The 27,001-nt window shown below is 45.2% G+C and overlaps 1 protein-coding gene across 2 annotated transcripts in view; it reads left to right on the forward strand.

Moving 5' to 3' along the window:
* Positions 1 to 13: 13 nt before the first annotated feature.
* The window catches only part of SLC38A10 (solute carrier family 38 member 10), an 82,389-nt gene continuing 55,401 nt past the window's right edge, over positions 14 to 27,001 (forward strand). For both annotated transcript variants that reach the window (XM_083727443.1, XM_083727444.1), the window contains exons 1-6: positions 14 to 381; positions 10,909 to 11,026; positions 17,703 to 17,748; positions 20,457 to 20,550; positions 22,071 to 22,214; positions 24,960 to 25,084. In XM_083727443.1, coding sequence (XP_083583569.1) covers positions 277 to 381; positions 10,909 to 11,026; positions 17,703 to 17,748; positions 20,457 to 20,550; positions 22,071 to 22,214; positions 24,960 to 25,084 — 632 coding nt within the window. In that variant the 5' untranslated portion in view covers positions 14 to 276. The remainder of the gene's footprint in view (positions 382 to 10,908; positions 11,027 to 17,702; positions 17,749 to 20,456; positions 20,551 to 22,070; positions 22,215 to 24,959; positions 25,085 to 27,001) is intronic.

Raw genomic sequence — 27,001 nt, forward strand, 5'->3', positions numbered from 1 at the left:
TTTCTTTTGCATCCCGGAAGCGCCAACAGAGCAGGGGAAACGAGGAAGTGTGTGCGACGCGTGAAGCCGGAGCCGGGTTCTGGGGAGAGGAAGGGGGAAGAACTTGACTCCCTGGAGTGTCCTTCCCTCTCCCCCCCCACTACCCTCCACACCTTGGTTCTTCCCACGCCACGTCTGTCCCCGGCAACCCCGCCCCCTTGAGTTGAAACAGAGCTGTCAGACCTCACCTCCCACCCTCCAAGAACGGTCCCTCTCCCTGCCTGCCCTCCACCGAGCATGGCTTCTTCCCCTTCCTCTGGTTCCAACTGGGGCCTGATCATGAATATTGTGAACAGCATTGTTGGGGTCAGCGTGCTAACGATGCCCTTCTGCTTTCGACAGGTTAGTCCCGGGTTTGCGCCAAATTCTTCTCCTTTTCTCCTCTGGCTCTCTCTGCCCCGATTACAGGTGATTCTTGATTATGCATCTATGGGAATTGGGGGGGGGGAGTCTTTCTGACCCCCGACCCCACTCCCACCCCCGTGCTCAGGGAGTTCCCTCCTCCAACCTCCCCAAATGTCCTCGTGGCAAGGAATCTGCACGTGGCAGGCAGATGCTCAGGGGGTTGTCTTCTGTTGGGAAAGCTGCGCCCTGTGAATATCTGTCTGCAGTCAGTCTGTCGGAAAGGCAAAAGAGCTCAGCCAGAAATAAAGCTGGGAATCCTACAGGTGGTTCTGCTGCCACACCAAGCAAAGCCACTTCACCTGATTTTGTTGGTTGCCTAAGAGGGAAAGTTGCTCTTTCACTTAGTCCTCGCACTCACTTTCTGTCCTCCTTCCTTTTATGCTAATCACTCTGCACCCCTTTTTTTGCTTATGTTCTCACGTTTTACTTACTAATTTCATTTAAAAATTGCTTTCTGCTAACTGAACCTAACTTTGCATTCCCATTCATCTTTTCCCTTATTCTCACTTGGCTTGATAGTTACAGGCTTGCACTTATTGTTGAGAAAAGCCAGTTTTAGATGAGTTCGGATCAGTTGTTTGCATTATACTGTACTGTATTGTTGATGGTTGTTTATATTGTAGAAGGTGGTTTATAATATGCAGGTTAAGTTTTATGACCTGAGTGACCATGTTTTGTTAACACTTGCTGAGTACTGACACAAGAGGGGTACTTTGCAGACTGTTTAGGACAACACTTGTGGTTTAGCCTATTTATTCTTAGTTTGCTTTTTAAAAATCCTGTTACAGTGGTACCTCGGGTTAAGTACTTAATTCGTTCCAGAGGCCTGTTCTTAACCTGAAACTGTTCTTAACCTGAAGCACCACTTTAGCTAATGGGACCTGCCGCCATGCCGCCATAGCACGATTTCTGTTCTCATCCTGAAGCAAAGTTCTTAACCCGAGGTAATATTTCTGGGTTAGCGGAGTCTGTAACCTGAAGCATATGTAACCCGAGGTACCACTGTATTTTTCATCTTCAAGACATCTATCCTACAATAAAGATTTCAGAAAGAATACAAAATGAGACATGTAACAAAATGTTGCAGTGTGGTGACCTCCTGTTCAGGGTGCCTGCCAGCCATGCTGCCTTCCTTCATACTGTACTCCATTCTATTTGTTGTTGTTTTCTCTTTCTGTCTCTGTTTCTCTCTCTCTCCCCCCCCCTCCTGTTTTTCTGCCCACTGAGTATCCTCAGTCCTTATAGGGTTATTATGGGGTTTCCCCTCCCTTAGGTTTTCTTTGACAAATATTTTTGTACTTCTACAATCATTGGCATTCCCCAGTTCTTCTGAGTTCTCCCTCTTGTGTGTGGATGGTGCTGTTTTGCCTACCTAAAGATAGACTCAAAATGAGTTCACTATTAGCAGAGCTATGTCTGAGAGAGCTTTTCTCATCATGGCAACTCTAAAGTTATTTTAACTTTTGCATAATAGTTCCCTTGCCTTGTCTATCTTGTCTATTTCAGATGGACCTTTGCAGTGGTGGCTCTCCATGTATGGAATGCTTTCCCTATGGAGACTCACCTGGTGCTATCTTTATCTATTTTTTGGCGCCAGTCAAAAAAAAAAAACTTCTCACATGGACTTTTGGCCCTTAATTTGAAGGGGTATTTGTGGCCTCTTTTAATGCATATAGATGCATTTTGTTTAAGTTTTTATTGATTGTGTTTATTTCAATTGGGTTTAGTATTTCTATTGTGTCCATAAGTCGCTTGGAACCATGTCCATGGGTAAAGGAATGTCGGACATTGTACTGAAGTTTTTCCGCACATGTATAACTTGTTTGGCAGGCACAAAATGTCACAGAATTGAGGAACATAGGTGTCAGGACTGCCGCTAGGTCCCAGCTCACAGAGGACCAACGCCCAGTGGATGTTATATACAAAAGTCTTTATTAAAGTTTAGTTTCCATTTCCAAGCTCTGGGCGCGCAGGCCCACGTCTCGACGCTAGACCGGCTAAGTCCCCTCTGACTCACTGCTCCACCCACACCAGTTTAAGATTCTAGCCCGGCTCCACCTCTTGCGCTGCTCTTTCCTGCGCTGGGTCCTTCTGCCCTCTGGGGTTCCCTCCTTCCTGGACTCCTCTGACGCTGAGCCTCCTGAGTCTTGCCCCTCCCTCCGGCGGGCTTTAGGACCTGGCTCCCTTCCCGGGCTCCCCGCTGTGCCGCGCTCCTGTACATTTGAACTTGGCGCGCGCGCCCAGCCGGTGACTTTCCTTCTGACCGTTTCCCCGCTTCCTGATGTGGGTGTTGCCAAACCTGACTCCTCTCCTCCCTCTGGTGGTGAGGACACTGGTCCCGACTCCTGGGACTCCCCCTCCCCACTGTGCTCTGGTGGAGACGCTGGTCCTGATCTCCAGCTGCTGCTCAGGGACTCCCCGCTGGCCCCTTCCTCCTGGGGCTTCCCCCCTGGACCCCCCTTCGCTCTGGCCACCGGCGCTCCCTTCTGTGAGTCCTCCGATTCGCTAGAGAGGCTTGTGGAATAACTCTGGCCACTGTCACTGCCTGCGCCCCCCTCGTACTCCTCCTCCTCACTCTCCATTTGCTCCCCCTCCTGTGTCTCTCCTTCTGAAACCCTGACAATAGGTGTTCAAATAGTCCCTGTGTTGAAGAGTGGCAGGAAAGCCACTTCACCCACTCCCTATTCAAGCCATCCTGCATCCCTGCATGGTAGCCCTTATTTCTGATCTCCCCCTTCTCCTGCCAGGTCTCAGGGATGTGGGTTGAGGTTGTCTCTCAGGTAGCTGGGGTAGCAGGCTTAGGGCTTTTGCTGCTACCTTACATGTGGGGGTGGCAATCAGGTCTTCCTGAGTTCCTGGATTCATTCTTCTGTATCTTTTATTGCCTGCATTGGTTGTGGCTGCTGTTGTTTTGCTTATTGTTCCAGTTACTTTTGAGGTTGAATTCTCCTCATTGGACAGTCTGGGAGGCAGGTTGTGGCTTCCCCCCCCAGTAATAAGTTCCATTCTCTGCCTGTTGAGTCCTGGATGAGGCACCATCCCTATATACCACACTGTGTATAACTAGGGACACGGGTGGTGCTGTGTGTTAAACCACAGAGCCTAGGGCTTGCCGATCAGAAGCTTGGCGGCTCGAATCCCCGTGATGGGGTTAGCTCCCATTGCTTGGTCCCAGCTCCTGCCAACCTAGCAGTTTGAAAGCACATCAAAGTGCAAGTAGATAAATAGGTACCGCTCCGGCGGGAAGGTAAACGGCATTTCCGTGTGTTGCTCTGGTTCGCCAGAAGCGGCTTAGTCATGCTGGCCACATGACCCGGAAGCTGTACACCGGCTCCCTCGGCCAGTAAAGCGAGATGAGCGTCGCAACCCCAGAGTCGTCCGCGACTGGACCTAATGGTCAGGGGTCCCTTTACCTTTACCCTATAACTGGGGAGAGTGATCAGCCTCCCCTTCCACAGACAGTTGCATGTGCACAGCTTTTGTAGCATGCAGGGACCTATAACCAACTTCTTCTCCTTGCACTCTTTAAATAAAACTTTTACGTGCTTTGGGGGTATATTGTATATGTGTATTATTATTGTACAGGTTTGAACTTCCTAATTTGGTACAGAAATTGTTCTAGTAGACAAAGACATAAGAAGAGTCATGCTGCCTTAGACCAGAGGTCCATTTTCTCTAGCATCCCTCTTCTCACGATGTGCAACTGGGTGCCTTTGGGATGCACACATAGAGGACATAACGGTGATATCCCTTTCCTTTTTGTTGTTCCCTGGCAATTGGTGTTCAGTGGGATCCTGCCTCTGAACCAGGAGATTCCATAAACCACAACTCACAGGTGTCTAGCACTTTTGTTCTAACTAGAACTAAGGGTTATTGGTTGAGATCCTCCAAACTTTCAGAACAGCCTGTAATTGTGGTATCCAGTCTCAGTGGCATCGAAGTGGTCCCTTCCCCTTGAGCTTTTGTCAGAGTTCCTAAGATGCTGAATGCTCAGTTTTCCTGTTAAGACTAAGTTCTGTTTCTGAATTGGAAAGGCACAGCTGGTGTTGGCTGTTCAGGTTTTACACCTGCCACTTGCAAGGTAATGGTCGGCATCTCTCTTTACAAGCACAAAGAGTTCTACAATTTGTCCATTTAGGTTTTGTTCACAGAATCCAGTCTGATCACGCCTCTGTGAATGACTTCCAAACTTTTTAAAGAAAAACCTTGAATGGAGTTATATATTCGGGATCTACCTGTAATCTCACCTTCTTTCTCTGGAAGTTGGATACCTTCCCCATAGCTTTCCGTATTATTTTGATCCCAATATCTCTTGCCAGCCAGCTTTCTGATGATCCACCCGCCTAGGGCGTGCAGCATGTTGGCAAATAACCATCGGTGGTTGGCTTCTGAATTGGATTAACCTTGAGTGGTGTTTGCTTTGTTTGATAGGTATTTATTTATACAGAGCATTTTTACCCAGTCCTTTAGCCAAAGAGGCCCTCAGAGCAGCTTATAAAATTTTACAGCTAGATAATTATTGCCCCATTTTTGCTGGGGTCACAATTAGGCTTGCTAGTTGCTTGTTACCCTGAAGTCTCCAAGGGCTCAGTAGAGCCTGAGGCTCTTAATCTCAGGGTTGTAGGTTCAAGTGCCATGTTGGGTGAAAGATTCCTGCATTGCAGGGGGTTGAACTAGATGACCCTAGTGGTGCCTTCCAGCTGTACAAGCCTGTGATTCTGTGATAAACATAGAATGGGATTCAACTAAGTTGTTGCATGTGTGGAACGTGGTCTGCTTGCAGAACAGGACTCCCCCCCCCCTTGCCCACATCTTCTAAATCTGATCTGGAGGTCTGTGGGATAATCCAGAACAGAAGAAGAAGAGGAGTTTGGATTTGATATCCCGCTTTATCACTACCCTAAGGAGTCTCAAAGCAGCTAACAATCTCCTTTCCCTCCCTCCCCCACAACAAACACTCTGTGAGGTGAGTGGGGCTGAGAGACTTCAGAGAAGTGTGACTGGCCCAAGGTCACCCAGCAGCTGCATGTGGAGGAGTGGGGACGCGAACCCGGTTCCCCAGATTGCAAGACTACCGCTCTTAACCACTACACCACACTGGCTCTTAAACAGGTTTAAGGAGTGCCTGGTGGGAGGAGAAGGGAGAAAGTACAGTTGCATGAATGGGCTTTGTTCCACCCACTTGGTGCTACATTGAATTTCTCCCATAGATATATTGTACCAGTAAAAGAAAAATCATACAAAACATCTACCATTAAAATACACACACACACACACACACACACACACACACACACACACACACAAATAGCCACAGGAAGCTTTGGCAGCACACTAATACAGACCATATTATTGCAGTCTATCAAAAGTTAGGTTTGAGAGCTAAGTTTTTTGGGGGCATTGGAAAGGTGTCAGTGAAGTTGCCAGGTGGACATTGCTGGGAAGAGCTTTCCACAGATGGGGAGCCACAACTGAAAAGGCCCCATCCTTTGTCATCATCATCCCAAAGTCTTTCAGAGGTGGGACCTGGAGAATGTTGGGAATCTGAGGTGAGATACCCACATAGTGGAAGTTTCCCCCAGTTCCAGTCACCATACAGAGGCATCTTAAGATCCAAAATAGTTTACTGCTGCAGAAGATCAGGCTTCAGTAAAACAGTTCTGGACATTGGTATATACATACAGCCTGTAGGCTTTGCAGATACAGATGCATGCGAGTATAAAGTATTTCTGTTGCTCCAGCAATTCAAGATGTAACACAGATTCCAACTCACTTGTAAGACTGACCCTGACACACAACAGACCCACTGACTGACTCATGAGCTAATGTGTCCTGCTCACTTATATAGATGGCACTGGGCCATTGCCATAGCAACTGGCTTGGATGACCTTGAACCTGTTGACTTATCTCATACATGGGGTGATTTGTGCTCATGAATAACCCCTTCTTCCATGTCCAGTTCCTCCGACAGAGAAGGGTATGAGAATAAGATCTAAGGGTCAAGGTAGGTTTCATATTGGGAGAGGTTTTGCAGAAGACACTGAGGTCCTGAACTGGGCTTAGAAGTGTACAGGCAACCAGTATAGTTGCAATAGAACTGATGTTATATGAACTGTTTGCCCCAAAGCTGACAACAGTCAGGCAGCCACATTCTGCACTAATTGAAGCTTCCGAAATGCTTCCAAAGGCAGCCCACAAGTAAAGCGCATTGCAGTATAGAAGACATGACACACAAGGAAAAAGGGCTGGGAGGAGAGGTGGAAAAAAGCAGGCTCAGACAGCAGTTCTTAAAGTTATGTTTTATTTATCTTCTGTGGTGTTCCCATTGCACTTTCAGAGCTATTTTTGTTCTCTGAACTTGCATCTTGGCTCTCCACTCAAAGTCGCTTGATTTTGTACCTGCAATGTAAAATGGTCAGCTTTACAGTGTACTGCAGAGGGTGGAGCTGCCCTAAAGACAGTTTGGAAACTCCAGTAAGTGCAGATCATGACAGCGGCAGTGAGAATTTTGACTAGGGCAACCAGCTGGAATCACTGGTGTTAAAAGATCTTAACTTGGCTGCCTGTGAGTTTCTGGGCTGAATTTCAGGTTCTGGTATTGACCTATAAAGTCCTTGATGACTTGTGGTCCTGGTGTCTGAACAGAACATGCCCTTAGATCTGGGGATGGGGGGGGGGGAGACCCTTCCTGTCCCACCGTTGGGGGTGATGCATCATATGATGACATGGGATAGGGCCTTGTAGTGATGTTCCAGTTACGGAATCCCCACCCCCACCCCTGAGATATGCCAAGCACTGATTCGTTTGACACTCCTTAGTACAGTGGTGTCCAAACTTTTTTCAAAGAGGGCCAGATTTGATGAAGTGAAGGGCCAAGGGGCCAACCAAAGTTCTTGACCTTTTTTTTTTAGTATTTTACCCCAAAGCAGGGGTATTTAGTATTTAGGCCCCCAAAGCAGACTTTGGACATGCCTGCCTTAGTACAAAGCTAAAATCTGTATTTTTGCCCAGGCTCCTGTGCAATATTAGGTTGATATATATTTAATTTAATTTGATCTGTTTTTCTAGAATTATTTGAATGTCAATTAGGCTAAAAACTATTTTGAAATAAAACAGAAAAATAATAGGAGGAATTTCACATCTCGCTCCTGGTTCCATCAGGACAAGCATTTTGGCTTGCCAGGAGGAACAATCCTCTCACTACTCCACCCAGTGCACTGGTTTGGTCATGGTTCTGACCTCCTGCAGCCAATTTTGTGTGGAGAATGCAAAGATGGGGGAAGTGCTATTGATCAAGTGAAAGTCTTTGCACAGGGCTTCAGTTGCCGTGACTCATTAGGTGAATCCCGCCCAATTTAATACTGAAGCTACATAGGATTTTATTCAAACTTAACTTGTTAAGCGTGTGGTGCTGGGGTGAGCTCCCGTTGCTGGACTTAACTGTCAGGGGTCCTTTACCTTTACCTTTAACTTGTTAAGCTATGAATGGCAAGAAAGTTATTCTTTTGTGAAAGCTGGAAGTCTGCATATGCTAACAAGAACCCACAGGCTTTTTAAAAAAAAGATCCTTAGCAGTTTCAGCAGTCTCTGGTTGACTTATGATTCATGATCCCTACATAAAGTCAAATTTTGATATGGAACAATACAGAACAGAGTAAGTTATGTTTAGAAAAATGGAAGAATATCAGCACCATCCTCTGTGTGTTTACTCGAAAGCAAGTCCTACTTAGTTTAATGGGATTTGCTCCTAAGTAAGTATGCATAGTATTAGAACACAAGCTTTTTGTGACCAGAAACTAAACTTGCTGAATGCCTTTCCTAAGCTGCTAAGCAAATTGATAACCTGATATTACTTATTCAAGTAACTTTTGGAAGAGATTCCAAACCCTCCAAACCTTTGCATCAGAAGGTTCCAATCAATCAAGATGTTTAGCTGTTGGTTAGTTCCATCTTTTTCCCAACAGATGGCATTAGCATATAGCAAAGGAAAACACTTGAGTCATTTAAGTAGGTCCGTTAACAGATGGTACCAATGATGTCGTTATATTTTTCTCTTGCGGAGAGATCTGCATCAGGGTACTCTTGCTGGAATATTTGACTAGTCAAATAATAAACATGGTTCTTTGATCAGAAAATAGCAGCTGAGTTGTCAGTTGAAAATAGCAGCTGCCATCTTCGGCTTTAACCCTGGACTGACTGAGAAATAGACTGTTTACCAGATTTTTGACATTCCCAGTATCTGTGAATATGCGACATGTTGTATATAATGTCTGAAGGCAAGTGATAGCCTGAGAGTATGCTTCTTTGCAATGAATGTCTGTGCCTTCCTTCTTACATTCATTGTATCCATGGGTTTCTCTCTCCACAGGGGAGGAAAAGATTTAAACTCCTGGCATGATCATGGTCTGAATGCCCCAAGAGGTGACTTAGTCCTTCAGTCTAATAATGTAACCCAGTGTTTCCCAACGTTGGGTCTCCAGCTGCTTTTGGACTACAATTCCCATCATCCCTGACCACTGGTCTTGCTAGTTAGGGATGATGGGAGTTGTAGTCCAAAAAACAGCTGGAGACCCAAGGTTGGGAAACACTGATGTAACCATCCCAGAGCCTTCTGTAGGTTCTCCCCCCCCCACGTTAAATAAACCTTGTGCTTTGTTGTGAACTTTTTGCAATTTAGAAATAATAAAGCTCCCTTAAAATTCCATTTCCCATTCTTACCTACAAATTCCTCAGATTAAAATGAATGAGCAAGGTAGAAATAGGTAAAGATGCAAGTGCAAACAGGGTCTGATGGGCCTAAAAAGAAAAGCGATGCCAATATAATAGAGCTTAAACCAGCCAAAAAGTGCATAGGGAATAAATGCACCGCTGTGTAAGGAACTGTGGCCATGTTGCGCTACGTTAAGGACCTTAAGAAGAGAGAAAATATATATTGGGGAGGCGAGACGGGTAGTAGAAGAGCTGTTAGGCGTGTCCACATCTCCTCCTTAGGAAGCGCAGGCACTTTCTTCCTAAGGTGTATCAGAGGTCGTACTTTTAAGACTGGTGTTGCTAATGGCACTTCATAGTGCTTGCGTCTGTTTTGAGCCACATAGACAGATGCCCCTGCTGGTAAAAGAGACGCAGGTGTCGGTCATCGGACACTCGGAGGCATAGTTGATTTTTCAGTGCTGGACTTAACGGGAGTTAGGAACTGCTGTTAGTAATTAAGTCTTTGTGGTTGTAAAAGTGCTTACCACCAAATGATATGTGGTTATGCACATGAACATCTGGTCACAGATGCTTTCCCAATGCACGGCAGCGCTTGTTAACAGATGCTGCTAATAGATTGTGGTACTTGGTTGCACGAATGACCTGATGGAAAATCACAGTAGTAGGATACTAACTCCAGTATAACTTCTGCCCAGAAAGGTCTGTGTGTGTAGCCTTTGTTTCAGCAGGCCCTGGGAGACAAGGGCTTGCTTATCCTGTTTCACCTGCTTCCACTGAATCCTAGAAATGGCAATGACTTCCTTTATTTTGTGGGGACACACACACACACAATTGACCTGTGGCAGTATTTTTGAGAGACCTTTGGAAGGCTCTGGGGTTCTTGCTGGTTGGTCCAACCTCACAGCTGCCAACTGATGTCAATAAGCCTTCCCCTGAGAAAGTAGCCCTTTGCCGCTATTTACGTTTTAAGGCTTCTCAGAGCAGGACATTGGTTTGTTATGCCCACAGTTGCCAGCAACTCCAAAGCTACAACTCAGAACAAATAGCAGCTGTGATTAAAGTTTAGCACCACTTGTTCCTGCGGAGTCATGCATTGTTTTCAATAAACGCTCAGCCATTCATGTCCTCTCTCCCCCCCCTCCTTTCTCTGAGCTCCTTCTGCTTGCTTCCTCTACAAATACGTCCAGAGAGGGAGCCAGCACAATGCTTTCCGGGACAGGTAGCTAACAGGGTAATTTATGTTTGCGCTGTAAGTGGGTAGTACAGCCAGTAACACCTCTGCAGAGGAGTTCAAACTCCTGGATCAACAGCATGCTAACTTGTTTAACATGAATCTGGTAGGAGCTTGAGACAGATCACTGTTCTGGAATACGCCCAGAAAATGTCACAACAGCAGGGCATGTAGTCTTGTTCCCTTCCATAAATTGCTCTGGTTTCCTTTTCCAGGCAAGGAGGTGCTGCAACCGAGTCATTTAGTAAACAGGTGGCTGCTCTATGTCTTCTGCCATAAACTGTGTGTGTGAATAAAATTGAACTCGTACGTCACATTTTGGCTGACTGCTGTTCAGAGGCAGGGGATCTCCCTTAACAGACTAGTGTGTGGCTGCAAACATCCCAGGCAGCCTCTAGGTGCTATGGGACAGCAATAAGAATGCATGAAATAAGAATTGTAGGGTGGGGGTGGGGGTGGAGAGGAGGGGGTGGTGGGGAGTGCTTATTATTCACCCAGCGCTTTTATTTCCTCCTTTCTAGTGTGGCATCTTTCTGGGAGCTCTGCTGCTTATTTTCTGCTCCTGGATGACTCATCAATCCTGTATGTTCCTAGTGAAATCGGCCAATCTCAGCAAACGCAGGACCTATCCTGGACTAGGTGAGCAAGGTCTACAGGGGGCAAGGGTGATTTTATGCATTGCTTTTTACTCCCATCTTCCTAATTTACGGCACTCATACTGGTTGCAGCTGAATTATTCACGGTATTCCAGGGTAGGCTTGTTTCTCTCCTCCTTTCTGTAATAGCAGCTGGTAGCAGAAACGTTTAACTCTTCGAAGATGACGCCAAACTGCTTTGACTGCACAATCCAGGAAGATAATGGTGCTAACGTGTGCTCTTAAGGGAGAGCGCTGGCATGACGGGTGTCTCTGGAATAAGTTATTGGTCTCTTCCCAAAAACCACTCACTTTCCCTGCCCAGCATGCTGCCGAGGACATTGGGTTCTGCCAGTAGAAAGCCTGGCATGGACTGTGGGCTCCTTGGATCGTGTGCTTGCGGCAGCACAACGGGGAGGTCAGGGGAAACAGTGTACAAAGTTCTAAGCAGCCAAGAAAACCGAAACATCTGCAAGATTCATGTGTGGGTTTCTGGCAAGGCCCGCCAGCCCTCTTCCTCATAGCTTGTCTGCTGTGCCTTGGCGCCAGGATCTCCATCTATTTTTGACCTCTCCTCCGATTCCCAAGGATTTGGGTGGGGGAGGAGATGCTCAGAGAAGGCTGAGGATTTAAGCCTTTCTGATTGGTATGTATCGTCTTGTTGGAAAACAAAGCTGGGTAGAATAGCCCCTCTTGGGCTTTCTTAAAAGCGGCTGCTCCAGGAACAGAAACTCTGCCATACCCCATTCTAAGTTTGCCTCTTGCAGAGGTGGGATTTGTCCCTCGGGGTGGCAGAGGTGAAAGACTCTCATGGCAGGACATGCTGTTTTCTGCCCTCCCACAGCCATAACCCCATCTTGCGTTTCCTGAGTTGCCTCTTGGGGAGTCAGAGTGGGGAATTGGCTGGTCTCCCTGCCTGCAAAGGATTTAAAGAAATGTGCAGTCTCCTTAGTGACTGTTGACAGATGGATACCCTCAGTTCCTCTGTTGCCTGAGGCTCCTTCATTTAGCTGCACAGCACAGCCACTGCAAAAGATGTCTATTGGTAACAACAGAAATTAGAAAACTCGTGTAGTCCTGAAGGTTAAAGCCTTTCTACAAAAGATATGCTTTATTATAACTGCTCTCTCTCTCTCTCTCTCTTTTGGCAGGGTAGGGTTAAGGAGGCGAAAGGAACAGGGAGTCAGACATAGCTCTTTCTCCCTCTCGCCAGATGCCCGCAGTCCTTGATTTCCCCCTTCTGTGTTACAATAAGTCTTTGTACACTCCTCCTACTTTGCCTGAATACAGAGAGTCCTCTTCACCTTGGAGTGTCTCCCAGGAAGAAGAGGTTCCCTTCCCTTTCAAAAAAAAAACCAACAACAACCAAAAAACCTAAGCAGCTTAGATACACAGAAGGGCTAGTAAATGCTTCCAAACTTTTTGGCACACAAACATTGCTGCGGAAAGAAATGGCTTCCCTTTTCTGCCCGCCTTTGCCCTGGGAGAGATGCCATCAGCCCAGAGCAAGGGAGAGTGCCTGGGAAAAAGGCATCCTCTGCCCCGGGGAAGGCTGGGCCACCGCCGCCACAGTCATCCTAATGCATCAAGGTTGAGCAGCTACACACAGCAGCCTTTGTCGCTGGCTTTCTTCTACACCGGTCCAGCTGCAAGAGATCCTGGCAGAGCCCATGCCGATTCTGTGGGAGGCTTTGGCAGCTTTGAGGGACGCAGGAAAGTTTTACAAATCAACTTAATCTAAGCAGTGTCTTCCGGAAGAGCATTCAAAGCCTTGGCTACAAAAGCCAAAGTGGCAGAGGAACAATAGGAATAAACACCTCTAAATGTTGTTTGGGAGCGAGAGACGGGGTGGGCGGAGGAACTCTAGATGTCTGTCAAGTCCGGCAAATCAATAGCATTTGTCTCTGAGAAACGAAGCAGCAATGTTGTCGCTGTTTTTAAATTATATACTGTTGTTTGTGGCTATAATTTTTCTCGGGCTTTGATAGGATCGTTTAAAGCAAAGGAGCTAATGCTTTTCACTCAGAATTGTTTATTTTCTTGATGTAGATGGTAGAAGTAATTCCACAGAAAGGACATAAGCACGGCCTCACTTGGTCTTGTTGTGCCCCATCTATGTAAGCTTCAGGGATGCTAGTGCTTGGAGGACAGCTCTTGGCTCTGCTGCCCCTCCACAAAAGGGATTTGCTTTATATTTCAGTTTTATTTAAAACCTTGTTTTAAATTTGTAATGATAATGAATAAGCTTACTGTTCTCAAGTGTGCTCTGAAGTGTCTACAAACAATACACACACACTCACTCACTCACTCACACAGTCGTACCTTGGTTGACGAGTGCCTTGCAACTCGAATGTTTTGGCTCCCAAACACTGCAGACCCAGAAGTGAGTGTTCCAGTTTGCGAACGTTTTTTGGAACCCAAACGTCCAACGCGGCTCGTCTTGGTTTCCGAACATTTTGGAAGTCGAACAGACTTCTGGAATGGATTCCGTTCGACTTCCAAGGTACCACTGTATATATAAAAGCTTTATTACATATTGGGAATAAATCTATACATGACTGTAGTATTCTGTATTCTGGTACACTCCTACCCCAATATTATGTAGTAGTAATAAATTGGGAAATACACTAATATCTGCTTGATGCCTTTGAGTTAGGCAGGGTTAAATATTTAAATACACAAGACTATAGGTAAAAATATTTCATCCACTGCTATTCTCTATTGGTTGTTGGGCTACTGAACATTACACAAGAATTTGGATATCTGCAAAGTTTGCAAAGTTAAGAGAGGAGATGTAATCCCAACTCCTGAAGGAGGGTACTGGGAGGACACTTGATTGTTGTTCTAACTACTACAGGATCTTGGCTGAAAGCCATTTTGTCTACATACTTAGTGTTTATGAAGGTATACTGGGTCTCACGTGTTCTCTGTAAGAATGTTGTGTGCACTATAATGCTCTGGCTTCATTTTCATAAACATTCAGATATGGATGAGACCTGTGGTAGACGGAAGCTGAGGTCAGTTTGTTTGTCTTGCAAGCGCATCTGACTGAATTCCATACAGAAAAATAATTCCCTCTGTGTAGAAAACTGGCATAGAGCTAGCTAGAACCTTTACTCCTGATGTTCTAGTTTTCTGCATGAAGGGAATATTTTATATGGAATTATGGAAAAGCATTCCATCACTTGAGCCCTGTCCTTCAGCCAAGACCCAGATTTATTTATTTTTCATTTGTTTAATTAGACTAGAGAGAGGGACTGGCTGTTCATAAATGGTTCACATGCTCACTGTGGAAAGTGGAGAATCTCCCATTTGGATCCTGACTGCAGTTTAGCTGCATACTTATAAATACATATTTATAGGTTTAATTTATCTGATATCTGTTTAATAATCTGTCTCAACATAGGAAATCTAAAACATCTACTCATTGCCTCATTTTAGAACACCCAAAGACACTGATAGTTTAATATCTTAGGCCTATACCAGTCTTGAAACATTTCCGTATCTATCATTATATAAATTAGAGAGCTGGTTTGATTTGGTAGATAGAACATCTGGTCTTGGATCTAGAGGGCCCAAATCCAGATTCTGGCTCTGCAATGGATTTATTAAATGGCCTTGGGCAAGTTACTTGTCTCAGCCTTCATTCCTCATTTGTAAGGTGAGAATAATGACCTTTTTATTGAGGAGGAGTGTAATAAGGATTGTCAAGTCCTTTGTATACTAAAGGACTGCATAACAATAATATATAACGTAATGAGGTTATTTCTTTTTTTAAAAAAAAATTATTAGATTTTCCTTCAAAAAAACATTTTTACAAAGTTATACATCCATTTTTAATTTAAACCCTTTTTTCCAGAACTTCCCTCAACTTGTCTGATAATTTTGGTTTTTTTTTATCTTCGTCTCACATTTCCCAATATATTGCACTCAGATACTCTTAATCACATCATATTTTTTAAAAAATATTTCTAACAGTAATTTCACAGAGCTTCTTGAAAGCCAACAAACGTTATTTGCTCATCACAGAAATTTTTGATATACTCTGTAAATTTCTTCCAGTCCTCGGAGAATCTCTGGTCACGTTGGTTCCTAATTCTCCCCGTCAATCTGTCCATTTCTGCGTATTCCATCAGTTTCATCCTCCGTTCTTCTTTCGTGGGCATCTCTTCCTGTTTCCATTTCTGTGCCAGCAAAATTCTGGCTGCTGTTACTGCATACAAAACTAATTTCACATCTTTTTTACTAATTTCATTATCCAGTATTCCCATTAAGAAAGCTTCTGGTTTTTTAACAAAAAGTATATTTCAACATTTTCTTTAACTCATTATAGATCATCTCCCAGAAGCTTTTTACCTTCTTACATTCCCACCACATATGGTAAAATGTTCCTTCTGTCTCCTTACACTTCCAACATTTATTACACACTTTATACATTTTACCCAATTTTACTGGTGTTATATACCCCCCAACCCTCTACTGTTTGGGTTTGCTTTGCTATGGGGGGCGGCGCTTGTTGCTTCACATGCTGTTTTTACCCCTGCCGGTACATAGTCAGTTGTCTTCTGACACTGATGACATGCCAGATTAAAATATGAAATGCTGATGGTCCTGCCTGCCCATAGATGAATGGATTCATTTGCAAACTTAAATTTTCAGCCTGCTTTATTGCTTAAAGCTTAAGCCCAGGTATCTATTTTTCTTTTCCCGGCAAAATAAGCCATTTATTCCCATATACCGGTGGGAAAGTGAGTTATAAATAACTCCTCCCACCAGTGGCCTTCTCATGTAAGCAGTGCCTGTGGAAGATCTCAGTGGCTCCTTCTGTAAAAGGGGTGTGCTGGAAACAAGAAATCTGTTTTCACAGAAGTAGCCACTGCAAGGATGTCTGCACTCAGCATGCAAATGGACCGCTTTCGCAAGCATTTTCCCCCCATATATTGGTCAGCTCAGGTAGTGCATGGACCAACTCTGAGTGAGCGTGACTTTTTCAAAACCCTCTGCTGAGTGAATGACTGAGCCGGCATTTTGATCCAGTATTCCTCAGTCCGTGTTTTGCGATTGCTTCAAGGCCTGTTCTCTAATGCTCGTCAAGCAAGAGTTCCTCTTGTGGGCTGCCTCTGCCAGTTCTTTGGCGCTAGTTGGGCACAATTTCTTACCGGGATTCTTAAGGGTAGCTCAGTCAGTAGCGCACGAGACTCTTAATCTCAGGGTTGTGGGTTTGAGCCCCACATTGGACATAAGATTCCTGCATTGCAGGGGGCTGGACTAAATTATCCTTGGAGTCCCTTCCAACTCTGATTCTGCAGGCAGAAAAGAAAAAATCGCAAGCACTTTCCTCAGACCTGGCCAGAGGATGTGGGCTGTGAAATTCGAGCAGTTAACAGCAGCCCAAAGTAAAAAGGAGAACACCTTGGTAACCAAACTTCCTGCTCTTAGATCCAGGTAGTTGGAGCCAGCCAAGCAACCTGTCTCTTGTAGCCAGGTTGGGCTTGCTTCAAAGGGAGTTTTTGAAAGAAATTTGAGGGAAGCGTTTCCCTCCCTCCTTCCCCACCTCTGAGGTATCTTGAGCCTGAAGGGGGTAGTTTCATTCCGCAGTTGCTTGACTCAACAGATGGATCCCAAGTCCGTTGTTTAATTGATCCATTTTAATTGAAAATCTGCTTTAAAAAACAATCAATCTATTTCTAAGGCGGCATTATCTTTGAGCCTTCCATTGGAGAAGGATACGCCCTTTCTGTTGTCCTTATCCCTTATTTTATTACATCCTTGCGCTTGGGCGGCTGATCCTTTTTTATTTTCTTTTTTCTTTGCTGTTTTTGTATGTGCAGATTTCACCAAGAAAACATGCACATTGTGCGAGCCGAGGGGCTGAAAGCCCTGTTGCCTTCTGTAAACATTTCACATGAATGTGTGGCATTAGTAAGAAGCCCAGGTTAAAAAAGGTTCTCTCCCTCAGAACCGGAGGTGGCAATTTCCCTCTTATCCCCATAGTAAAACGCCTTTTGAAAATACAAGCTGAGCTTTCCAGAGGAACGGTGATTTCAAGGATGCCAGTTGCTTTGTGCTGCGAGCGGTGACCAGTGTATGAAATGAAAAAGAAATCTCTTGGTCAAATCCCTTTGGTGTGGGTTGTGAATCATGGATATTCTCAGGGTGGCTGCACATTCTGGGCACCATCTCAATCCTCCCGTCAGCGGCACAAAGTGGTTCAGTCATAATGGAGAAGGAAGGAATAAAAATGGGGACTTGATTGAAATTTTGCACTGCAGTAACTTTTTGCCACACACTCTCTCATGCTCACATATTTTCTTTTTCCGCTCTGACTTTCTTCTTCTAATAGTTGCCATGTGTAACTCCTATTTAGTGCTGTTGAGTTTTTTTTTTTTGTGGGTGGAGGGGGGAGGGAGGGAAGAACCTGCTTTGAATCTTTCTCCCAAATTTGTTTTTATGTGGCTTCTGATTTGTGAATGGTATGCCAAGGCGTGGGGTGGGGGGCAGTCCCAGAGTGGCTGTGGGGTAGAAGAAAACTAACTCTGAAATACAAAACGGGCAAAGCCCTGCCTCTTGAATAGCCTCTGGTGGCTGTTGTTCCTTTAAAAAAATATGCCACGTTTTGAACATATGTTTGAATAATTGTGACGGTGATGTGTGTGTTTTCCTCCCCCTTTTCTTTCTAGCCTTCCATGCCTATGGAAAACTTGGGAAAATGCTTGTGGAAACCAGGTAACTTTCTTTTTTACCCCACTCCCCTCTTCAAAATTCCAGTCTTTGAAATTATCTATATATAGTTTAAATTATCAGTTCTGATCCCTTCAAACCTGGTGTTCCATTTATTGTTTTGGACCTTTGGGTTTTTTCTGGTTCTCTTGGCTAATTCCAGCCTCTCTCTTAGGGAACTTGACAGTATTTGCTCATATTGGTCCGACCTGAAGGGCAGGGGTGAAGAATCCTCTTCCCCTCCAAATGTTAGCTGAACTTCCAATTCCCATCATCCCTGAAAATTGGCCAGGCTGGCTGAGGCTGGTGGGAATCGGGAGCCCAACAGCTGGAGGGCCACAAATGTCCCACCACTGTACCTGGGATGGGCATTTCTAAGCACAGATTTCTCTTCTCAAACATCTTCCCAGAATTCTGGATTCTCCATCAATAGGTACTCATTGCTTAAGATCCGGATGAATGTCATAATTATTTAGGCAAAAAAGTGGGGAGGGTGTTGTGCACATTTTAAGCTTTGAACAAAACGTTGCAGTGCTCCTGTTGGGTAAAAGTAATTTAAACCCATCTGAATACGCAATTGGCCATTTCAACAACAACAGGGTATGTATACAGCTGTTTCCTCGCATTATTGTGGGCGAGACCCTACAGAATTAGAAGTATCCGTTATAATTTTGCTTCCAACTCCCGCAGATTTTATTAGTTAAGGTGGCTGGAGTAAATGGCTTGGTGTTGCAGTCCCAGCATTTTCAAGCTGGAGGTGATGGGGTCCATTTGCTTTGTTAGGAGGGTTGGGCTGCTCACCCCATTACGAATCACATACGATGACTTGCCTTTTCACACAGGGGAGAGCTGCTCAACTCTCCGGCTTTGGAATGTGCAGAGACTTGTCCATTATTCAGTAGGCATGGCTTTTTATCCTCTTTGTGATTGTATCCCCTCGGTAGAGCCAGGATGTCACTAGATCATATTAGCAAATTAGCTAACAATAATAATGACACAATGCTGCTGTCATTGTTCAGAGGTCTTTGCTGCATCTAACCAAAACTTTTCTCCTATAAAGATAGATGTTGCTCCACTACATCTTTAGCCTTAGTTTGCCCCAGAGTTTAAGCTGTGGAAGAGAAACCTAGGGAAGCTTCTGACTTGTCTTCTCCTGCAACTGTGGACGTGTGTCCCTAACGCAGTAAAAAGAGGGGCTCTGCAGATAGATCAGGCTGTAATTTGAGCGCTCGTGGCATCACCAAGTTGCTTTTTATGATGGAGGTTCTCAAAGTGGGAATCCGTTGGCGTGCTGGACAGTCATGTGATCCTGGCTGTCTTCCTTATTCCCAGCTGCTAAACTGCTTTGATAGGTGACTAAAAATATTCTCAGCGCTTCGTTTGCCATTGCTTTTCTATGTGAGCAATCTCTGTAATTGCTGTGGGGATGTTATACGATCGGAAATGGGAGGGGAAGTGGTCCGTGCCGCTGAGAAAGGGAACAGGGCACGGGTTCCCAGGATGATCACTTAATTAAAACGCCCAACCTCCTCAGGAAGGGGGTGAAGCCCAGCCCACTCTGTGGAGAGTGGGGCTTCTAGCTTGGTTCCTCCCATCCCCGACTGTGTGTGATGCTACACTCGCTCACGCCCTCTGAAAGTGTGTAAGTGAATAATAGCTCCTTTTAAAGCACATTCCCAAAGTAGAGGTTCCATTCCTGGCTCTGGAAAGGCAGTTAAATTAACATGCATGCACCTGGAGGCTTTAACCTCCTCGAGTTGTATCGCTGCTAAGGTGTCTCCTTTATTAGTGTCTCATAAAGCCGACGCCCCGCACCTCCACTATGGCCCTTCCCGTAGCCTGACATTATTTCATAAAACAGTTGCGTGACATGAAAGCAGCTGCACAAAAGAAAAGCGTGCATGCTTTTTGAAATGTCGACCTGCAAATTCTCCATTCTCTTCCGGTGGAGAAAAGTTTGCCATTATGCACAAAGTGTGAAATGGGACTGTTTGGGCTTCACCTGCACTACTAATCAAAATGTGCCACGTGAGACTGGATTTAGGAAGCGTTTAATTTGGAGCTTATGAAAAGTTAGGGAAGCAGCTTTGGCAATGTGCTCTAGACCATGTGGCTTACATGTAAGATCCTCTGTGACTTTGTTGGGTTCTTTAGAGCAATACTCACCATTAGGATCATGCTATATGTGCAGGTAGGTCTGTTTTTACTACATAGACTGCTAGCAGTAATGTCAGTGCATTCCGAAACATGGCACTATTATGGCTCACTAATAAATTTGGCCCATCTGGAGTCCCATCGTGTCTCAGCGGCTGCTTGTTTCACTTTACAGGCCTAGTTCCCCCCTAGGCTGCCTTTCTTAGACTGCGCCTCTGGTGATAGCAGATGTGGACGTCTTCGTTTGGATTAGAAGTTGGTGTCAACCATATTTCTGTCGTTTTGTGTTTGCTCACTGCCTGCGTTAAGGAGCATGAAGCTCAGGCACCTGATATACAGAATCAATGCTTCTCCTGAAGCTGTCCTTTTAGTGAGGTGGTGGGAAATTCACAGCAAAGGTGTCTAGGGCATCAGTAGTAGATGATGTTACTGTTCACAGTGTTTGAGTGCTGATCACATCTGGAATGCAGCCGTTAGCACATACCTGGCATGTAATAAGGGCTGCATTCCAAGGGAACACTCTGCTTTGGAGTGACCTGCCCATTTTTGTGCTTTTGCAGTATGATTGGACTGATGCTAGGAACCTGCATCGCTTTCTACGTTGTTATTGGAGACTTGGGATCCAACTTCTTTGCCCGGTTGTTCGGGCTCCAGGTAAGCTTGCTTCATATTGACCTTATCACCAGCAATTCAGAACATTTCCCCTTTCCTGTTGTTCTGCGTAAGTTTTTGCTTTTGAATGCATCCTGCCTGCACAGTATTGTTGTGATGCATCCAAGCATCTCTCCAGCCTGCTGTTTTCAAAGTTAGTAGCAAGCGCTGAAGCCGCAGAGCACTTTGTCCCACAACAGCCTGATCCAAGGCAAACTTAACTCCCACATATAAGTCCAAGGGCCAGCCCCAAATGGATATTCTGCAAGTGTTCGGTTTCCTGCGTGTTTCCTTTAGTTTAGTAGTAAGACTATCTCTTTCTGTTTATATAGTAGCTACACTTATGTTCAGATCCAGAAACATTTATTGCATTAGTCCATGGACTCCAGTAGAATGGACTTAGGTGTTTGCACCCACCCATCCCCATTGTTGTACTGTTTTGATTTTCTCATCTTGTTTGTGAAGTGTTTTGACTTGGTAGTGATGTGAAGCAAGACTAGGCAGAGCTGGACCTGTTACCCTGATGCTGTCGACAAAAAACCAGGAGATAGCAATGCTAAAGGACCGTAGGGGAAGTCTGTGGCAGACCTGGGGGATCCAGCACTTTGGAGAACCGAACAATACTTCAGGGCTATAGTGTAAGCCTTAGGTTGTACCCGGTTTGTTTGTTAATCTCAAAGCTCCAAAAAGGGATACACAACTGGATTGTGAATTCCCTGGCAAACCGGGTCAAGAAAGTGCAAGCACTGATAGCATATCTGCTGTTTGCCTTTTCGACAGAGGAACAGTTGAATTCCCCTTGGGGAAATAGGGACCAGGGAACAATCCCTAGGGGCAGGGGCAGGCCAGAAAAGCTAAATGGACATTCAGTAGTGCTTTGGCACGGTTTTTATCTGCTCCGGCCTGATGTAGTTAAGCTCTGATTAAGGAGCCGAGAAGTTTAAAAGATGCGTCATAAGCAAAGCCAAATTAGGTATTAAATATTTCTAGGCATTTCCAAACCTCCCGCTACAATAAATACCAAAAAGCTGCCGGTTAATTTTCTGGGTCAGAATTTCCAAGACTTCCATCTCTTCCTTCATTTCCACCCCCCCTTCCCCTTTCTCCAGCAAGGTTAGTTTTCATTTTATTTGCTGGAAGTACATAAAAGATATTCAAATAGGTTGCGTTCGGATTACCATTTAAAACAGCCAACAAGCTTTCGCTTTTAAAACGGGGCTCGCTAAGAGCTTCGTAGAGCAACAGTGGCACCAAGTGACTATGTAAGTTAATCACAGAACGCCCTGTGGGAAGCCGCTTTTCCTAGCAAGCCGGCGTTTCCTTGCCTTTCCTGTGCTTTCGGAGTGAATCTTAATCTTGGTGTATTGTGGGTGGGGAAGGCATTCAGTCTTGCTGTGTCTTATATTGTGTGTGTATATGTTGTGTTTATGTATGCATGGTTTATATATAATTTGCTGGGCATTTTCCCCATTCCCCTAGAGATCATTTGGATGTTCTCATTGCAACTCTTCCTCATCTTCCAGGTGAGCGGCTGGTTCCGGATTGTCCTGCTGTTCATCATCTCCCTCTGCATCGTGCTCCCGCTGAGTCTCCAGAGGAACATGATGGCTTCCATACAGTCCTTCAGTGCCATGGCTCTGATCTTCTACACGGTGTTTATGTTTGTGGTCAGTATTAATGACTGGGAGGCTTTTGTTTTCCTCCGTGGCTGGTGGTTAATTCATCTTGGGGAAACCGCAATACAAATTTCAAGTTCCACGGTGTCCCAAGCTTTCCTCGTGGGTGGGCTCTCGGAGGACATTCAAATGGATGCCAGGTCTGCCTGTTGGCAGGAGCTCATAGGCTCGGGGTTTCGATTTGAAAGGCTTTCTGTATTTAATGTTACTGGCACTACTGGGTAGAGGGCGACCATTACCCGTAACAGAGAGGCCGCTTGCTGTCCTATGTGGCCACAGACTTGGGAATGTGTCTTCTATATACTACTTAATGCTACACATTTTTCCAGGGAGATCATGCCACGTCCCCAGCTTCTAGCGATTCAGCACATTTTATATACCACAGTGCACTATGGGCTCTTAGGCCACACAGATTGCAGAAGAATCCCTTGATTAATTTCCTCGCTTTCTCTCACAGAGTGTATATTATCAGGGTTCGCTTGTTGAGGGTTTGGCAGGCCCTCATGCCCTGAGCCAGTTGTCAAATTCTCCTGAAACAAGCATTCTGCCTCGGCCTCTATACCCACCTCACATCTAATGGCGGTCCTAGGTTTTTCTCACTTCCCCCCACAAACTTTCCAGCCACAGTGCTTCTAGTTGGGAGATAAAAACATGTCTTCTTAGGCCACATTCTAGAAATAGCATATAAAGTTGTGCAAACTCTTTAAGATGCTGAATGAAAGCGGCTAGTTTGGTGGCGAGGTGGGGAGCTTGTGGCCCTCTAGATGTTGCTGGACTCAAGCTTCCATCATTCCCAACCATTGGCCAAACCGGCTGGGGCTTATGGGAGCTGGAGTCCCGACTCCATCCGCAAGGCCACTGGTCCCCCATCCCTGGGATTCTTGGTACCATGTAACAAAGCTGGTGATGTTCATGTAAAGATGCAAAAATATTCCTGAACTGTTGCAATAAACATAATGCATACACCATGGGTAGGCAAACTAAGGCCCAGGGGCCGGATCTGGCCCAATCGCCCGCGGATGGTCCATGTTTTTACATGAGTAGAATGTGTCCTTTTATTTAAAATGCATCTCTGGGTTATTTGTGGGGCCTGCCTGGTGTTTTTACATGAGCAGAATGTGTCCTTTTATTTAAAATGCATCTCTGGGTTATTTGTGGGGCCTGCCTGGTGTTTTTTACATTTATTCCCCCCCCCCAAAAAAAAATATATAGTCCGGCCCACCACAAGGTCTGAGGGACAGTGGACCGGCCCCCTGCTGAAAAAGTTTGCTGACCCCTAGCATACACCAGTGCTACTTCACATGGTGCTTTACAAAGTTTCGTAAGTGTGCGTGTATGAGTGTGTATTTATCTCTATTTACACACATATATCTCACACACATACGGAGAGAGGTCCCTGCCTTCATGGAGCTTACCTTCTGAAACCGTGAAGAAAGACAACCGAAGCAGGGAGAGAGGCCAGGATAACAAGGGGTAAATGTGACAAATGCAGATTGTACATACTTAAATTTGGAACTGGAAATGAGGACTAAAGGTGTTAAACAAAAGCCCTTATAGAAAAGAACGATTCCGAAGGAGGAAAGAGAGATGGCAGATGTCTCAGGAAGGAGTTCCACACACAGAGAGGGACAGCTAAGGAGAATAGATGGAGTCGTGTTAGAGAGCAGGAGATGTTTTGGAGGCTGAGGATGATAGAGCTGGAGGAGCTGAAGATTACAAGAAGGGTAGGGCAGGAAAGGGGATCCAAAAGATACCATGGGACAAAGCCTCAGAGAACTTTAAAGGTGAGGCCAGGAGTTTGTCCTGAATATGGGAAAGGGATGGGATGCCAGTGAAAAGTTTGAGTAGCATACAAAGCATCCGTTTGACGGCAGAATCGGTGGAGAGTAAGCCTCAGTTCTCTTGCCACCCTTTCTGTGTGGAGTAGACCAGTATAAAGTAAGCAGCACATAAGCGGCACACAAAACACTAAAAAACCATTCTACGTTCTAAATCTTATATTAATAATCCCAAAATTGAGAGAGCTATATACAAGATCTACTACAGAAGCCAGAAACAGAAAACGTATTCAAATTGTGTCCAAAAGGAAGATTCAGTCTTTAAAGGTTCCTTTAGCCAGGCTCCTGTAGATATTCACAAAGGTAAGTTGGATCAAACGGTGATGTCGGTGATGCTATGCACAAGAGTTAGACAGGGTGCCGGCGTTTGTCACCTGTTTCGCCCATGAAGAGTCTCGGGCTTCTTCAGTAAATTCTCTCTCACGGTTTTGATATATTTATAATCAAATTTATAAACAAAGTCCATATGTTACATTTCTTCTTAGATTAAGCTATAATATTTAATTTCTTTCTTCAGGAAATTCTCCCTCAAGATTTTGGTATATTTACATACATTCAACCTCATATTCCAAGTTCTTACTTGACTTAAGCAATTATTAATTTACTAAGCATCCCTTTCTGTGTGTGGCACACTGTTAATGTGTGGAACCTTATGAGAACTGTAGTTTGGTCACTCACCTTGTGGGGGGGGGGAGGGCAAGGCCTAAGGAGACGGGACACAGCGCAAGGCCTCCCCCAGGAAGGAGGCTCACACTCGCAACCAAACGGGATGCCTGGCCCCTTAATCGTTTTCACGGCGCTCATCTGGTTGTTGCAATCTGGCTTGCCAGACGTTGGTTTGGGTTTGGCGTCTCTGTTGTCTAGATTGTAACCTCTCTTTTCTTTTCCTTGGCTGCAGATCGTGCTCTCCGCTTTCAAGCACGGCCTCTTTGGCGGGCAGTGGCTGCAGCGGGTCAGTTACGCACGCTGGGAGGGCATTTTTCGCTGCATTCCTATCTTTGGCATGTCTTTCGCCTGTCAGTCGTAAGTACCAGCAACTTCAGCTGCTTAGAGATTGCAGGGTGGAAGGAGTTTTGTTTAAGGGCAAAGGGTCAGGGTGGCCTGTACGGGATAGATACCATCTGGTCCCCTCGTCTTCATTTTAATCAAAATATTTTACAGCCCACTGAGGTACAGCATCTGACTGGGTTGTGACCCTTTTGTTACCTAGCTGGGAGAAGGGGTTATATTTCACTCTGGAGTCATTGTGCTTAAGAAGCTTCTTGTTCGTAGGAGGCAAATACATCCCCAGTGTAATTTTCCGTTGGCTGTCATGTCTCTTTACTAAGGATGCCACTGACCCCTGTTCTAGACAGGTAACGAGAACTTAAGTGGACATAATTACACCACTGTAGGGCCACCGAAGCCCGCCTAAAATGATTTACGCGTTTGTCTTCATTAGGCATCACAACAATTTCAGCTAAGAATATTTAAGTAAACGGAAACAGATCTTGGGTCAAGTTGACATTGCTGATTATAGGGTTCCTGTTGCCCTCTTGGGCTGTGGGCAGGGCTCTCTGCATTCTGTTTGTGCAATACACAAAACAAAGGCTAACCCAGAGTTTGGCTTGAGGCTCTTGGCTTTTATTAAAACAGCAGCAGCAACATGTTTTAAACCTCTTGCTTTGAGAGAAGAGGGTGGAGACTTTGAGTCACTGACATCTGAAGGCTCAGAAACCTCAGTAGTCCAAATGGGATCTCTGTTACGTAATGCAACCCCCTCCTGTGGCTTTCCCTGGGCCCCCTATTCTGTTTCTTCCTGACTGCAAACTCCTTCTCTCCTCTCATGCCTCCCTCCCTCTCTCTCTTTCCACCCCTCTTTTCTTTCTGCTGCGTATCTCAAAGCCCCAAATCTGTCAATAAAAGTTAATCATGGAAGCAAATGCTGAGCATTGGCACAATCTATCCTGGATGGAAAACTTGTGGGGTTTTTTGGTGTAGCACATGCATATCCTTAGTTGTGGGGGGTTTGTTGTTGTTGTGACAGATGGAAGCTTTCATCCACAGATGAGTCCCATTTACATTCTGATAGCGTTGTCCTCGCCACCCTCTGATTTGTGGCTTCTCTGAAAAGTGACCCAGCTGAAAACATAGGTGTATGTTCAGCTGGGGACCTGGGATGGGCAGTTAGCATTAGTTTGGCACGGCTGGGCTCTTCACCTTTCCCCCCCTGCTTATTATGTCTCTCAGCTAGAACATGCCTCACTCAGTTTTAAGTGTCTCTGCTATAATTGGTGACAGAAGGGTTGATTCATTCTTTTGTAGCTGTACCTAGTTACCACAGCAGGCTTTTCAAAAATCCAAAATTGTCCTCGTTTTTTCTTGTGGCGACCATTCAGTAACCAACCTTCATTTGTTGGGAGTTGGAAACACAGGAAAATTATACGTTCTGGACTAGTATATTCACATATCTATCTAAATATAGATTGCTACACCACCAGTATGGCAAGCCAAACCGAAAGCTTAAACCTATAATTTTTCCCAAGGGCAAGAATAACACACACTTCTTGGCCCGTATGATGTCACATGCGGATGAATCCCAGAGTAGACAGGCTTGCAGTCACTGACCTCTCAATTCACACTCCCCCCTCCTTTTTTTTTTTTTTAAGTGACAAGCATAAGACCTGAGTTCCTTCCCTCTAGAGGCGAAAAAGTAACATGCATCGGAATGCTGGTTGCTATGGCTTGCACAAGCCTACTTTCCTTGTGGTGTTGGCTCTTTCTGGCATTGAGGCTTGTCATTGCCAAATTCAAAGAGAAACGTCTTTGCCCCCCGCAAGCGTGCCATATGGTCTAACAGATTGTGCATGGGGCAGGGAGCCAGGAAGCATAGAAATGTAATATTAGCTCTGCTACAGCCTTCCTATGTTGACCTTAGGCTAGTCTCCCCATCACAACAGC

Source organism: Podarcis gaigeae (genome assembly GCF_964106915.1).
Source record: "Podarcis gaigeae genome assembly, chromosome: 2".
In the NCBI taxonomy this organism is placed as follows: domain Eukaryota; kingdom Metazoa; phylum Chordata; class Lepidosauria; order Squamata; family Lacertidae; genus Podarcis; species Podarcis gaigeae.